A 16,961-nucleotide genomic window follows, 5' to 3' on the forward strand; every position below is an offset into this window, starting at 1 on the left:
TATATTTTAAAACTCCTTCTGTAATTGTTTCAACGCAAATCTCGTGACACCGGGTTCAGATTTAACCACGTTCCTCTTTCTTTTTTTTTCTCAACAGTTGAATCTCCCAATTGTGTTCATTTTAGTTTCACAGTAAGGCCTCTTGTTTTGGATTGAAGTTACCATTGCAGCCCTTTTGTTCCACATAATGACAGACCCTAGACATACATACTTATGTCATATTGTTTTAGACAGAGAACTGCTAACAGTTATGCTGAGACTTGATAAGGACTTTTTTTTTTTTTAATTTAGTAGTCGCCAATTGATTTGACCCCGTTTTTCTCCAAATTTGAAATATCCAATTGTATTTTTAGGCTCAGCTCACCGCTACCACCCCTGCGCTGACTCGGGAGCGGCAAAGACAAGCACACGCTGTCCTCTGAAACGTGCCGTCAGCCGACCGCTTCTTTTCACTCTGCAGCCAACCCAGAGCTACAGCGTCGGAGGACAATGCAGCTATGGGCAGCTTACAGGCAAGCCTGCAGGCGCCCGGCCAGTCTACAGGGGTTGCTGGTGCGCGGTGAGCCGAGGACACCCTGGCCGACCTAAGCCCTCTGCCCTCTCCCCAACCTCACAGGGTCTGACCAGCATATTCTTTGCCTTGGCCTTTTCTTCATTAATAAATTGGTTTACACCTTACAGTATATCTAAAATAATTAAAAAGAGTGTGTGTAAACTCTCCTCACTTTGACCCAAAAAGGAAATATCATTGCTACAGTACTGTATTATATGTTAGATTGCCAATATCCTTAGTTGTACAACCAGTTCAGTAGCCTATATATTATGGCGGCTACCCATGCTTCCTCTTTCACCTGTGCATTAAGGTGTTGATTTGATTGACTTGTAGGCTACCCCCCGGATTTCATCAGTGCATTTTAACAGCACTGGGGAATCCCTGGTGCTTTCTCTTGCTTCTATAAAGACACATGTAACCTGTGCTAATGTCTATGGCATGCAAATACAACTAAAGAGCAGCTCCTGAATCAGGTGAAAGCACCTTCAAAACACAACACGAGAGTCAATTTTAAAACAAAATTTCTTTTCAAGTTGTATCACAATTTAAGAAGTGGTTCTCTGGATGTATGTTAAAATGTAAGTGTGACATACAGATACTTGCAGACAGTCAGACAGACACACAGACAGCCTTCATGTACCTTAAGATTGTGATCCATTAAGTTATAGTTAAATAAAGTCCTTAGCAAGTTTAGATAAGCGGTTCTCTGAATGTGTGCACAACACTAAATTGTCATACAGAAAGACAATCAGACCACCTCCATAAATCCTGAGATTATGATACTCTATTAGTTTTGCCCAGCTCCTCCTATATCCCTATGCATTCCCTGCGGTGGATAATTGGCCCTCAGCCGTACAGTACCTGAGTCTGATCTTGTAAGCTCGCAGAAGCTAAGCAAGGCTGGGCGTGAAAGGGAAACCTCTTGAGAAAATCTGCTACCAACATGTTTTTATTCCCTCTCGTCCTGTACAGTGCATAGTCTGTTCACTTGAAGTCCCATGGCATCTGCTTGTCCTTGTTTGCTGCTGTAAGTCAATAAAACTCTGACCTGGCTAAATCCCTGTTACCCTGGATAACTGTTAAAGTGAATGTAGCTACAAAATAATTCCGTAAACCCTACCTACAGCAGTACTAGTATAGTACAAGATTTTTCTATATTTAAAATGTGATGTCTGGTACTATACAAGGTTAAAGAAATGTGTCGGTGTGCTTTCCTTATCTTAAGGAAGTCTGTTACTGTTTATCTTCCTAGGTCATTTCAGTAGTATCTTCAGGGGCCTGTCAGTTGATAAGGGGAGCAGCTCGTTGCTTAGTGACAGGAAATAAAGAAAAAAGGGATGTGTATATGGAAGTACAAGACTACCTGAAACGTGAAACTGAAAATGTCCTTTAACCAACTCTAAAACCTGTTATACACACATGTAGATTCTTTCAAAACAGGATAGACAGACATATACCCTGAGGTTGATACGATCAGTAACTTGAGCTAAAGAAGGTTCTTGCAAAGTTTCATCACAACTAGATTACTGGTTATCTGGTTATATGTTAAAATGTAGGTGTGATAGACAGCGATACTCAATATAGTGCATGTTTGTGATATATTTTGTGCTGAAGACAGTCCTAAGCAAGTTTCATAACAACTGGAAAAGTGGTTCTATAGAGATCTGCTAAAATGTAAGTGTGAAGACATTAGGACTGATAAACAGCCGTACTCGCTATACAGCCATATTGTGTAACACTCAATTTGGTGCTTAAGAAGCCCCTTGGCAAGTTTGGTCACAATTGGACAAGTGGTTTTCTGGATTCATGCAAAATTCTGTGTGTCATGGATACATTAATGAGAATGGATTATTCCCTGAAAGGATGCATGCCTCTTACGATGGTGAAGAAGTGGAAAGAACACTTAAAGGTGGAGTGCAATGACATAAATGAAAGTCATTTTTGAGTGCAGCTAAACCTTCTGTACATGTCCTGAAAGTTTCATTCACATTCATTACTTATAAAGCAAATTTGTGGTTAGACTTTGGGATATTCGCTGTTATAAACAAAATGCAGTAGATGGAGGACATGTTACTGGTTTGGATGTTATAGCATCTTAAATCAAACAGATCAGAAATGTTGGTCTTGTGCTTCATTTATATTGGCTTCACAATATATAAAAAAAAGCTTGTTTACATTTGCACTTATTCTCTCTCTTCCGTGGTTTGTTGTAGTCTGTTGATGGTAGAATAGCACATGACAGTTTTTTGTGTCAGAGTTTCAGGTTTTTTAATTTGAATTTGTTTCTTGGCAGTATTCTCAGGCCTGGTTTTAGTGAAAAGCTTGTGCCAAGCATCCTTATTCAGACAGTGAATTTATTTTGAATAATATCGCTTGATTGTTGCATCTATGCATCCCTGCTGTAGCGCATTACTGGAACTTAGTTATTAATCAAACAATAGGTTAAATTATCAATTGTATGTTTCGACTACGCCACCCTCAATAAAGATGAGGTCCCTATAATTATCTCCCGCACAGGTATTTAACTGGGCAGAACATCAGTGACTGATAGGAAGTATACAACACAACAAGGAGGCAGATTGCCAAAAAATTGAGCGTTTTATTGTTCAGGTTCACAGTAAAAACAAGATATAGACCCTGAAGTATTCTGAAAGTTTTAGTTATTGTTACATTTTTTTATATAATAAGATGTTCAATAGTGATAGGATTGACTTGAGGTAACACCAGACTTTACATAATAGTACAGTCAGTTACACAGCGTCACACACACACAACCTTTTTCCATCCAACTTTTAAGCTCAGTAAAACTTATGCGAATAAGACAAACACTATAGAAAACATTTTAGTCGACTTTTAAGAAGTTTTTACTCGCATGACAAGCTCGCTAGAGGTGGTTTTATTTTGTACTCACAGCGACGTTTTATTCAACACTTGCATGGAAAACCGTAACGCATGTATTTCTGGTCCTAGCGCCCTTCTGCACCATTCCAGAGACTTCAAATTGTTTAAAGAACAGCTTCTGTAACTCTGACCAAAACATGAACAAAATCAAAAACACAGTATTTTAATAATTGATAAAAGAACCAATCAGAATGATTGCAAACACCATAAAAAGGTAAAGGGACCATTAAAAAAAAGTAATGTAACACAGTTGAAAATACATTTTACTCTTCAGTTCTACAATATACTGTAATAATATCTAATCTTTTCAAATTCACAGTGTGTGTAAAGTTAATTGTATACAGTTGATGACTAACAGAAGGCATGTCTTGGCTGGTAACTCCTAATTAGATTCAGTTAAATGGTGCAGAACTGTGACCGATGTGTTGCAGTAAGGTAAACACAAGTTAAATAATCTAAAAGTGTGTTATTGTAATCCTTGGAGAACTGTGTCTAATTCTGGTCACCGCAGAACCAAACGGGCCTTGAGAGTCCAAAGAACGACCAGATTAATTACACTATTTTAATATCTGTGGATATATTTGGAGTGATAGGCAGGACAAAATTTGAGAAAGTCTTCTCCTTTTTGAAGAGGCAAAACCTGTAGTAAATGAAGACGAATCTTTATGAAACTCATCATACTTGTGGGGAATAATATGAGCTTTATATTTAATAGCCACTTTTAAGGGCTGACCCCTTTTTTATATAACGTGGTCCTTTTTTCTCTATATCAAATCATTATATGACTGATCCCTTTTATGTTTGCCATTTTTGTACATGTAAAATGTTTTGACAGATTTATACTGTACTGTATATACAGCTTCAAGTTTAATTTTAACATTATTTTTCCCTTTTCTCTTTTTTGTACCTGATATTTGCAATTGTTCTGAGTAGTTCTGAATGCTCAAATATTTTTTTCTTGCACTTTATTGTTTCGGGTAGTGGGTTTCCATGGCTACCTGTATCTTAAAATATGTGCTTGAAATTAAAGTGCGTCTGTTTAAAAAAAAAAAAAAAAAAAAAAAAAATCTGTAATCAATGAAATCGGATCAATTTTCTCATTAAATAAAAACAAGTTGAGTAATAATTAGAGTGTGTATATATAGTTTACTATACAAGGTATATTTGGCTGCTTTGCCTTAGTGTCAGGCAGCTTCAGTGTTCAGCAGTTTAATCTCAAAATAACAGAATTATGTAATATAAAACCAATCCTTGGTTCAAGACATTAAATTTGCTTCATATACTAAAATGTACTCCACTAAATAAGCATCCCTGTATGGATTTGCAAATCTGCTGGCTCCACCTCCACCACCGCACTACCGCTACTGCTAATATCCCATGAAGGATTTCAGCTGGCAATTTTCATATTTTCAGTGCTATGGAAACTATGGACAAAATCTATGGCCCCCTTCACTTTGACCAATGATCTACATGAACGAGTTGTTTTTCGATTTGCTGATCCTTGTTTTCTTTCTTTCACAGGTACGACGGTCCTAGTTCCACATGGCTACGTATGATGAGGACATTCTGAAAAACCCTTTCTATCTTGCATTTGAAAAACAGCGCCCAGATCTATGCAGTGAAGTAGCGGAATCCCATGGTATTGTAAGTAACACTGCTGTATTGCTAACCCAAGTGGCAAACCTGTTCTGATTTGTACATTAATGAATATTCTAGGACAGTGAGCATATATGTATGAGGGAATATCCACACAAGTAGATGTGAACTATTATCACTCTGCAGGTGTCAGTATAACTTGTACACAGACACACTCTGTCCTACGACTCAATGAAATTGCTTCCATTCCTAAAAAATATTGTTTAGTTTGTTGCCGTTTCATGGAAAAGAAGGTCGGCGAAGAGAATATTGTGAAGTGGCTGAGATACGTGGCCAATTTTCAAAGCAGGTCAGCCGCACCGATATTGGGGGTGGTAGAAACTTGTGAATGAGGTTTGTTTATGATGAGTTGTGACATGCAGTTGAGAGATCCTTGGCAGTCTATAATACACATTCTACAAACAAATATTGGGAGATCTAACATCAGACAACTTTTATATGTATTCTATGAGTGATTTAAATAAAAAATAAAAAAATGATCAGAACTCATTTTGGGATCTTACATTCATTGAAATCCAAAGACAGCAGGACTGTGTGAATTGCACGGTTCCAAATTACACTGCATTGTGAAGTAAATGCGGAGCTTGATCTAAAGAATGTAAGACTCCGCGTTCGGCTGTTGAAGATTTTCTATGAATTGTACTTGTTTTTTTTAAACACAGTGCGGGGACTTGTGAATTATTTGACTATCCTCATTCCTGGATTAACTTTAGTTTTTGCTTCATTTTCATTTTTGAATGAGAAAACTAGATTTAGAATTTCATATCTTAAATTACTGCCTACCGAGGTCTGTAACTGGAAAATAATAAAACGAAAGATACATTATGTCACTGGTGATAAACAATATTATTCCCTGTGTGTAACCATTTAGATGGGCCATTGGATAACCAGCCACTGCACTCTACTCTAATGTGATCAGTTGTACTCATTTTGATGTGCCTGATTTCCTTTTTAAATAGGCTTTCTTTTTTATCTCCAGATCAGTTGTGACAACATAGAAATGTCCAATGTCTCTATTAATCTGTATTACTTAAGCAATAACAGTTGAGGCAGAACATTAGTGTGAAATAAAAGGTAGACCTACACTAAGCAATAGCAGAGGCGTTTGTTTCCTACAGCACGAATGTTTGGCCTCTTTGGCCATTAAAGCAATGACACCTAACGTCCACTAAAACTTTCAAAGAGGGCTTCTAATCTGCAGGAATAAGCATCATGCAGGTGGTGGCAGGTTAATCTGCTACTGCGCTGTGGAGGTAAGGAAGAAGTACCCTAGGTGGCTGCAGGGTTTGGAATCTGACAGCTCAATTAAATCGTGTTGCACTCTTCCAGGTTGTTATTATCGAGCCAGTCTCATTTGATGTGTTAGTGACAGGTAGCGGAAAACCAATTACAGGCCTCAGTGAGTGGTTGCCACCTGCATTGCCATATGTTCAAAAGTTCTGTATGGCTGGCTGCCCATTCCCTCTGTACAGTGCTTGACTCTGAAAGGGGTGAAATAAAAGGTAGCCTGACAGCAGCTTTACCATTGGAGTGCAATTGACATAGCACAGGAGCTTTATATCAAATGTCAACATACAGCATCCAAAATGAGAAGCATAAGAAAGCACCTTCTTTAGCTAAAGTTATTATAGAACAGCTTATCCAAATGGGATGAATTTGATAACTACAGTAGCACAGGTTATTGGCATTATCAGAATCTGGAGGCTGCCTGTATGCCAAACTAACATAATGTGGATGTAGGTCATGGTGATCTACCTTTTTTATGTTACTAATAGCTCTAATTTTATATTGAGACATAGTAGAACATGAAAAAATATCTCAATCCTCCTTTGTTTTTTGGTGGTTATAGCCACAGTTAATGTCTGTACTGTTTGTGTTTCTGTACAGGTAAAATCTTCTTTACCAAGTCCACTTTCTTCACATACAGTAATTGCTTCTTCTGTTACTTGTGACCAGGTGTCACGATCACTTTCTTCTCAGGGGTCTCTCTGCCTCTGTCTCAGGGAACTCTCTGCCTCTGTCTCAGGGAACTCTCTGCCTCTGTCTTAGGGAACTCTCTGCCTCTGTCTCAGGGATCTCTCTGCCTCTGTCTCAGGGATCCCTCTGCCTCTGTCTCAGGGATCTTTCTGTCTCAGGGATCTCTCTGCCGCTGTCTCAGGGATCTCTTTGCCTCTGTCTCAGGGAGCGGTGTCTGCTGGCAACAGAGCTCTTGTTTATATCAAAGCCAGTGGGAGTAGGTTATCTTTCTACAGGCTGCAGTAAAAGCACAGCTGCTGGAAAGCCTACTGTAAGTGGCTCTTCATCACAGACTCCTCTTTGATTGTTTCAGTTCACTTTGGATTGATTTGGGATTTGAACAAGAACGCACATCTTTAAGTGAGGCTCTTAGGCGCTCTAGTAATAACCAAGATATATAAAAAAAAACACTTGCACAGTACCAGCAACATTACTGCCCTGCAAAATAGCCCTTATAAATATTTATCAGAGTAAAAGTACTATTATTATTTTTAGGAAATTCAAAATTAGACTTGAATTTGAATTTGAATTCTAAATCCAAAAAGCAAAGGTTCCCATTCACCGCACAGCCTGCCAAGGAATTATCAGCGCAGAAGCAGTACATAACTGATTTAACATTTAAACACCTTTTACATATTAGCTGTAAGTATGCAGCAATTGTACTAGGAACATATAGTACGGTGCTCCCTCGCTATAACGTGGGTCTCAGGGAACACACAATATGAACGTTATAACAGAAGAGCGTTATAAATGGGGGAGGAGGTGGGGGACGCCGTGGGACACATAACACACATCTGACTAAAATACAAAATAGAAAAACTCCCTCTCTATAATGCATACATAGTGAAGCAAAAATGTAACTTTCCGTGAATCAACCATGCATAAAGCACCATGTAATGAACGCTGTACTTTATTTATTTATTTATTTATTTATTTATTTTTTTATTTTTTTATTAACATTCCCACTCGTGGATCATTTTAATCGGCAGTTTTTAAACTATAAATAGCCTAGCTAAATGGCAGTCGGGAGTTCAGTTCGAAGTGACAGACAAACAAACCAAGTGCAAGAAGGAGAGCGGGTTGGGCGAGGGGAAGAGGGAATGGGTTCGCCCCAGGTTTGGCTGCCAGAGCAGGGCTGAAGCGTCTCGTCTCCCGGAGAAAGCTGCACCTTCTCTCGCAGCAAAAAAGTAAATACATTAGGAAAGATAACCACGTAATAGGCCTAATATTTATTTAGTTATAAAACGAATGCTGAATGAGATGTCTGTGTTATAAAGTGCCAGCGCAGTTTTTCTTCAGTTCATATACTGTATCATAAGGGAGAGACAGAAACAGAAGTGAGACTGAGAAGTTGTTTACAGTTTGAACAACACCGGTACTGTATTTACTGTAGAAATATTACATGAATCACTAGTATAGGGAATCTCTCTCTCTCTCTCTCTCTCTCTCTCTCTCCTCCTCACTATGAAACCCTGTGCACCTGCTTCCACTTCAGCTCTCATTTCATGTATTTTAAGCAGATGATTCAGATCTCTCATGAAAATCATTACATGCTGTGAGGTGGGCCAAAAAATACTTCTCTACAGACATTCTGACAATGTAAGCAAGCTGTTGTATATGTACGCTGAGATCGTCGCCTTTGATGTTGTTTTAGAAAATTAGGCTTTTTTAAATAAGCTTGTTGCTACCTAGACCTAGACATTGTTCGCCCAGTGTTGCAGTGCTTGTGTTTGTCACCTTCGTTTTCTTGCTAACATCCACCATCTTTGTTTTTGTCTTTTTGTGGGAGGCTTTGACACTATGGCTTGGATTACAGTAAATCAAAAGGGTGGCACTTCCATACCAAAGTATAGGTATGACAGCACCTACAACACTGAGTGAATTCAAGTCTAAAAGATGCTTGTGTTACTGTAGGTGATTTTACAAAAGCAGATATCAGTAAGGTGGCTGAAACTATACCTGATGAAGTCTGAAACATTACAATAGTACAGATAGGGATATAATATATGCATATCAGTTATGTGCTTATTCCTTTAAATGCAGCATCCCACTATAAACCCTACTCAAGCAGAAACTAGGTAAGCTCCTTGAAATCTAATAATAATATTTAGTCGTGGGTTTCAGTAACATACACACTATAATAATCACGCTAAGCCCTAAAAATAACCTGCTTAATGTGAACTGTGCATAATGTGAAAAGAGCTTAATGCGCTGAAATACAAAAAAAAAACTGCTTACAAACTGCAGATATGAAGCTTAAAGCATCATAATACTAAAATAACTCGTACTTCTGTAATTAGACTGCACGGATAAAAACAGGGAGAGCAGTGTTGAATGTGATTTCCAATGTTATGGATTTATTTATTTTGGCACTGGTGTTTTGTAATAAATTCAGATGGCTGATAAAAAACATTTTCTCTTTTAATTTGAAAATATTTGTATGCTTTTTTTTTTTTTTTTTTTTTAAATTAAGGAATCCCAATAGATTTCACTACATAGGGGTAAACATAATGAACAACTTCATTTTGCACATTACAAGCAGTTCACATTAAGCAGGTTGTTTTTAGCGCTTAACATTATTATGTTAATGAAAAGCACGATTTATTAGTATTGAAGTGTTTAGCCTGATATTGGCAAAGTTTGTAAGCATTTGTTTTTTATTTAAGCACATTAAGCCACAGTAAGCGTTTTAGGGTGTCCCCATAAACACACACATAAATGGCTGGTTTCACAGACCCGGTTTGGTACTAGTCCTGGACTACCCAATGTTAATTTAGGTAAGGTAAACCTAGATTAGTGCTAATCTGGGTCTAATGAAACCAGCCAATAAAGTATGAATATAAACATGATAAAATCAAATCTAAAAAATAAATACAAATAAAATAATCATATTTCAGAAACCAAAAAAGAAAAGGCAGCCGAAAAGATTTACGCCTTTGATCTATATGTATGTTATATTTGTTGCACATTTTGGTGTTTAATTATAGGTCAGTTTTATTATGCGACTCACCAACCAATGTCCCGCCTGTTAAGTGGCCCTCCTGCACCAAAACCTTGGGAACCCCTGCTCTATAGGTGTAATACAAAGCATGATCACATAATGCCTACATTATAGACTAGATGACTTTAAAATTTTGCACACAACAGCAGTAGCATGTGTACCTAATATGGTGGACGTATTGTAAATATTGGAGATGAGGGAAAAAAAGGTTTGGAGAAATTGGTTTCAAATTTGTTACAAAGCTGTAATCAATAATAATCTTGGCTCCCGTCCATTAAAAATTGACAATTTGCCAATGCACATGTCTTTTTGGTTTCAGGATTAAGATATTAACTTCAAACGAAATACGCAGATGTGTTTCACTGTACTAACAGCTAATTGACTGAGCAATTAAAGTCTATATATTAGGAGCCACTTGCCCATTTGGATGAAATTTTGCATGGGCATTTGATAAAAGTAATCCCGTGATACACATCTAACTGTAAATAATAGGAACTGGTACATGTGTTGAGTGCTGGGTGGCACAGTGTGTTAATGCTTTGTTTATGCTCACACAAATAGAAACATGTCTGCTTGCATTAGAGTACTCTATGATCTCCCACAGTAGCCCACAAAAAGCTAATGTGATTTGATAACTAAATAGATAATGTGATTTAAAATGCTTTCCTTTCATCTATAATAAGATGGTATGGCAGTGTGCCTGTATCATATGCAATTTATTAGGATGTAACTGAGAAGGTGGTCTTAAAGCTTCATAATACTATCCTAAAATAACTCGTACTTCTGTAATTAGACTGCGCGGATAAAAACGGGGAGAGCAGTGTTGAATGTGATTTCCAATGTTCTGCATTTATTTATTGCCTGTATCATATGCAATTTATTAGGATGTAACTGAGAAGGTGGTCTTCTCTGTTTGGTACTTGTTTTTATTGTGAAGTGCTTGTTGTTATGTTAGCTTGTGAAGAAATATATTCAGGAATAAATTAATTCTAAGTTAATTCTAAGTCCTTGAAATGTGTTTTTTATATACAGTATCTCTCTTGCTATTGTATGCAATCATTCTAAGTGGTCCTGGGTTCTGTTGGCATTTTTCTCAATCTAACTGTATGTCTTTTGAGTTGCTTTGTGCTTGTCTCAATCTTAAATAACAGGACTGAACAGCCTTCCTTCTTTCATTACAATCATTTGACATTGTATTAAAAAAAAAAGACAGTTTCACACTAAGTTATTATTTAGTCATTTAGCAGACGCTTTTATCCAAAGCGACTTACAGAGACTTGCGGGTGAACTATGAATTCAAAGGACGGAGCACAAGGAGGTTAAGTGACTTGTTCACGGTCACACACAGTGAGTCGGTGTCTGAGCTAGGATTGAACTTGGAACCTCCTGGTAACAAGCTCCTTTCCTTAACCACTGGATAACCAAGCCTGCTACTAAGTATGTCTGTTTGCTACATTCCTCAAATATCGAACCTCCAACGTGGGTTAAGCAGTTAGAACACAAGCCATGCAGCTAAGTAGACGTGGTCCTGCTACTACTGTACCTCCAGCAGAAGGGAGTTTAAATGATACAGTACTTGTAATAGCTCAGGAAGCACAATAGCTTTTCTTACAGAAACTCCCACCAAAATGATATGATGTTAATGATATTTTGACAAGACAGCAACCACCTGTGTGATTTGTAAAGCTGTTTGGAACACTACAGCCGTAAGAAACCAATAACAGTAAGGGAAGGGAAGCAGTTCTAGACTGGGTTTGGAGATGTTTTCCAGAGCTTAAACTGTAATTCTCAGTACCCCTCTTATGAAAGTGATAACGGAATCAGTTACTGTATCTCTCACTGAAGCAGTATGTGAGGTTTCTAAACTCATTTGTACTTTTAAATTAAAAAAAATATACATTTTTTAAAAAAGAACAAACCGTAAAAGGAAAACTGTACGCCCTTTTTAACTTTGACATGTCCAGTTGCATTGTAAATTGAGTTTACTATACAAGAATGTGGCAATACATTTTTACTTGTATTTGCTGTGCTGTGCTGTAGTTAATCTACTTTTTCATGATAGTGATGGCTCAAGTTTTATATCCCTGGCCTCATCAACAAGGATCAATGCCTGTTTTTATCTATCTGTCTATCTATCTGTCTATCTATCTGTCTGTCTATCTATCTGTCTATCTGTCTATCTATCTAGCTAGCTATCTATCTAGCTAGAATAAAAAGTATCATTTTATTTATACTCACACCAGAAACTACACATTGACGTTTTATCTACCATATAAAAAATGATATGGTAAATTTCACCCACTTGTAGTTATTTATACAAATGCCTACATACAGATTTGTGTAGAAACCGGAAGCAACTATCCCCCTCACTTCCTCTTGTTCTGCAGTCTCCATTCCAATCCATATTACAAGTTCCTCCTCTGTATAGTTTTTTGATAATCACTGTTCTTAAATTCCATCATTCACCTCAAATATTTCCATGATGGTATAACTTTGCAAACTGCCAGCAGAACTGACCACATGGAAGGGGACAGCCATCAACAAAAAACACTGTACTGGATACCTAGTTAACTCAAATAAAACTTTATTTGCCAACTTTTCTATCCCCAACACCCTACCCCCTGTGAAGAATGACTAGGCAGTAACCCCACGGCCATGCAGGATTGAGGCCAGGGTTTCATGTACAGTATAATGCCAAGTCAATTCATGCATACTGTACACTTTTAAATCTAGTTGTCTTTAGCTGCTGATAATGCAGTGTGATTTTATTCAGTTTGTGCTATTAGTCTGGTTAGGCTTTGACTTCGTTAGACTGGGGGCCTGAAATCTTGTTGAGTTTATTTTATATAAGCTCCCTGTGACAGTCTGGCTCGCAGTGGTGTGGTGGATGACGTCACGGACCAGGAAGTAACTGACTCCAAAACAGTGGATGGGCGGGTGAAACTGAGTGCAAAAGCACTCATCGTATTTAATAATAAACAAACAAAATATTTAAACAAAATACAAACAAAAGGGCACGAGGGCCAAACGAATAAATAAACAAGTAAGTGCCGTGCTGGATTATCCAGCACGTATTAGCCATTGTTTTTTAAATATTATTCCTTCTCTCCGCTCCCCGTACTCTCTACTCCAACACCCCAACATCAAGTGCAGAGAGCTGCAGGTTTATATACTCTGGCCGAGGGATTAACTAGTTGGTAATTATCTTATTATCCCCCGGCCAGAGTCTGCACGCGTTTGGTAAGGATGCATGACTGTCAGCTATTTAAGTAATCAGTAGCTGATCAGCCATGCATCCTCACGGGGTTTTTAAATAATAATAAAAGACGCGGCGCTTTTACCCGCGCCGCAAACAAAAATACAAATAATAATAAATAGGGGCGGGACACTCCGCCACACTCCCACTTTGGAGTGCCTTGCTTGACTCGAGCTGTGCCTCCACATGGTTCCTGCTCTCTGTAAGGCTCTCAAAGATTATCTGTACTCTAAAGGGTATTTAATTACCATGCTACATGATCAGTCATGGTTTGTTTGATTTGTGTTAGCTCTCTATAGAACTAAATCTGTTTATTCCAGTTTGCGTTCGCTTTAATCATAGCTTTAATTAGATTTGTTTTTGTCCTCTGTGTATCCTTTAAGTAGACTCACAGAGTTAAAAATCAAAAGACATGGCTCTCTCTTGATATTTCATAGAGGAGTCTCAGTGTCTTGGATTCTGTGGTCATGTTGTTATGTATATCTCCAGCCAGATTCAATCCAGGGTTACTGTACCTAAAGAGAAACTAATATCATTGTTTCTTCTGCTCAGCCACAGTAAAAATGGCAATTTTTAGATCATTCTATTAAAAGCATTTTACAAGAACATAACATGAAATCATTGATAATCTAAGAGAATTCACTCCGTGGCAGTGATACAATATAGATTTCCTTTACGCATCTCTATTTGAAAATGTGCATATTTGCTATGACATCTCACAAGATTACAGCTTCCTAATGACATCAATGCAAGACCCCACCTGTTGAGAGAGTATTCTCTTTAGCTGCCTAGCTTGTCTGGAGAATCCTAGATGCTGGATCTATACATATAGAGTAGGTGGGGCAGGCAGAGGTAACAGGTCGTTTTGGTGCATGATTCATCAAAGGAGGAAGGGTCAAAGCAAGCTCAAAACCAGATAACGAACATTTCTCCAGGTTTGTTATAATGAAGTTAGACTGTGTGTGTGTGTGTGTGTGAGTGTATATATGTGTATATATAGCGTTACTTACACTTCGGGGGGGGGGGGAGGGGGGAGGACAGTACTATGACCTTTGACCTATGGTGGCTTGTTGTAGTCACATAGCTTTCTGGTTTCTGGTAGACAAAAACTTGCTACACCGTTGTTTTCTAGAACTTTCTCATTTATGCTCCATAACCGTTTCACTGGCATGTTGTTTTACCCTCTACAAGGATACAGACCCCACACCTTAAGCTACTGTCTTTCCAGTTGGTACAAAGCTGTTTTCTATGATTCTGTCACTTAAATTCAACAGTTACTACACAGCCACGTATCAATAATAAAGAGTGTTTTCACCTATCCATTTTCTCTTCATGATGCAAAACATTCTATCACAGCTCCTGGGGAGGCTTGGTTTTTGCTCATAGTTATTTATAAGAGTGTTTGCCTAACAGATGCTCACAATCTATTATGCTCATAGATCTATTACATGTTTGGTAGTAAAGCTTTGTCAGAACAATCTGCAGTTATGCATGTTTCGTTCCACCGGATAAACATAAGCATTCATGTTTATGAGTGTAATGAGAAATTCATGAGCTGATTGAGTGGTGAAATAAGAAGTGTCAAGTCCTTGTTTCTGTTTCTGTGTTTCCAATGGCAGGTCCTAGTACCTTGTAGAGGCAGCCTGACCAGTGACAGCTACCCATCAGCCCAGTTTGAAGCCTATGTACTGAAGCCTGTGGATGGAGGTTATCAGACTCTAAATGGAAAGGTATTGCTCATGGCTTTCATGAAATGGCTTTTACAAAGGACTGCTAAATATATCAGTCAATGCCAGGAATAGGACCATAAGCACTGCATTAAACAAGAGGCCTAAGTTGTAGTTTTCTTTGCTTACTTATAGTTTAGGATTTGCAACATTCAAATGCTTTATCTGGATTAAGCACCAACATATTTCCATAAATCCTGCATGTCCTGCTCTTTCATTCACTATATAGGTCTCGTGTGCAGTTTTGTAAGAACCATGTGTTATAGCAAACATGTATTTTCATTTTCAAAAATGTTATTTGGTACTGTACCAAGTTAAATAAATCTCCATTTTTCAAGCCTTATTTTCAGGTATTTATGCACCCTTACCTACATGAAGGGTGATATTGCCCTCACTCCTTTGTTGCATTATTTCCTTGCACTAACCCCTAGCCGCTTCCCCTATTGACTGACATTGCTTAGCAGCCAGTAATGTTTTGACCCCAAAAACATCACTGAGGTGAAAAGACCAAGGAAGTTAAACATAAACAGATTTCTTGAAAATAAGGCAAGCAAACTGAGAACTTTCTGTAACTTATATGGTGTAGTACCATAAATCCTGTTTTACAATTAAAATGCATGTCTGCTATAACGTGTTTCATTCAAAACTATGCATTTGAGACTTATAGCAAATGCAAGTGCACAGCAGGTAAGGGTTATGTTATCAGTTTTGTTCGCTACAAGAATTAATTGACCCCCCCCCCCCCCCCCCCCAAAAAAAAAACTTTCGGCCTAGGTACTTCTTTCTGCACTTAATTTGCTACATGCTTTATACTGTGAGCAGTGTAGATGGGTATAACATCATGACACATTTACCACCAAGAGGAAAGACATGAAAACGTGTTTTATTTGTTAAGGTTGATTTAGTGTTCGTATTTCATGTTGTCTCCTCTTTTGTATTTCAGGAAGTCTGTATTCAAGACAGCTTGATAAAACTGGGAGCAGGCTTTACCACTACATGCACAGTTCCCATTCTTTTTGAAGAAACCTTCTACAATGAAAAGGAACAGAGCTATAGCATTCTATGTGTAGCTCGGCCCATTGAGTTATGTGCAGGTATAAAAAGACATTTTGAGTTTTACATTTTCTGTCTTTCAGAAAATGGGCAGTATAAACTAGATGGAAATTTTCAGGACCATTTTGCTGTTTGTAATTTTCTGTGATCCCTGCATTCCTATTAACTTTGCAAATGATGTTCAAAAAATATATGTGTGTGTGTGTGTGTGTGTATAGAGACCACCAGTTTTCTTGTCAATTTAGCTCAGAGGAGCAAGAGAGGAGGCAGCTTCTTTCCTTTAACTGCATTTAGGGAAGGATAATCTATTGGAGAAAGGTAGTAAACAGTCACCAAGCCACGTGAAGGGAGGCATAGTATCAAAAAGCTCATGAAAGACCAGCACAACCTTTCAGGAAGCTTTTATAAAGCAATGTGTTGTGACATTTGTAACCATGTGAGTAGTTCAAGCTACAACATCTAAACAATCTTGATATCAGCTACTAAGTGATCATTTCCAGAAAATGTCCCGTACAAAAATGCAATCAGAAAACTTGCCTAACAGTAATCTGGTGTAATGGAGGCTTAAAATAATGTTTTTCGTCTTTCATGCTCAGAATATCACAAACTTCGCCAGTCACTGAGGCCTGTGCCCACTTTTATACACATAGTTATACTTAGGAACCAGCTTTGTTATTGCTTTTAAATGTGTAAAACAGAAGTAGATCCTAACAGTCGTCAAATGTTGGTCTGTTCTCTCATCTATATAGTTTTGTATAAATTCTTTGGTACAAACCTGGTTCTTCTCATTTAAACGGA

The 16,961-nt window shown here is 37.9% G+C and overlaps 1 protein-coding gene across 5 annotated transcripts in view; it reads left to right on the forward strand.

The window, feature by feature from the left end:
* Positions 1-16,961, forward strand: part of LOC117425611 (ankyrin repeat domain-containing protein 27) — a 51,816-nt gene that overhangs the window by 4,978 nt on the left and 29,877 nt on the right. For all 5 annotated transcript variants that reach the window (XM_034042684.3, XM_034042682.3, XM_034042681.3 and 2 more), the window contains exons 2-4: positions 4,976-5,098; positions 15,003-15,113; positions 16,054-16,204. In XM_034042684.3, coding sequence (XP_033898575.3) covers positions 4,997-5,098; positions 15,003-15,113; positions 16,054-16,204 — 364 coding nt within the window. In that variant the 5' untranslated portion in view covers positions 4,976-4,996. The remainder of the gene's footprint in view (positions 1-4,975; positions 5,099-15,002; positions 15,114-16,053; positions 16,205-16,961) is intronic.

The sequence above is a fragment of the Acipenser ruthenus genome, chromosome 20 (assembly GCF_902713425.1).
Source record: "Acipenser ruthenus chromosome 20, fAciRut3.2 maternal haplotype, whole genome shotgun sequence".
Taxonomy (NCBI): Eukaryota; Metazoa; Chordata; class Actinopteri; order Acipenseriformes; family Acipenseridae; genus Acipenser; species Acipenser ruthenus.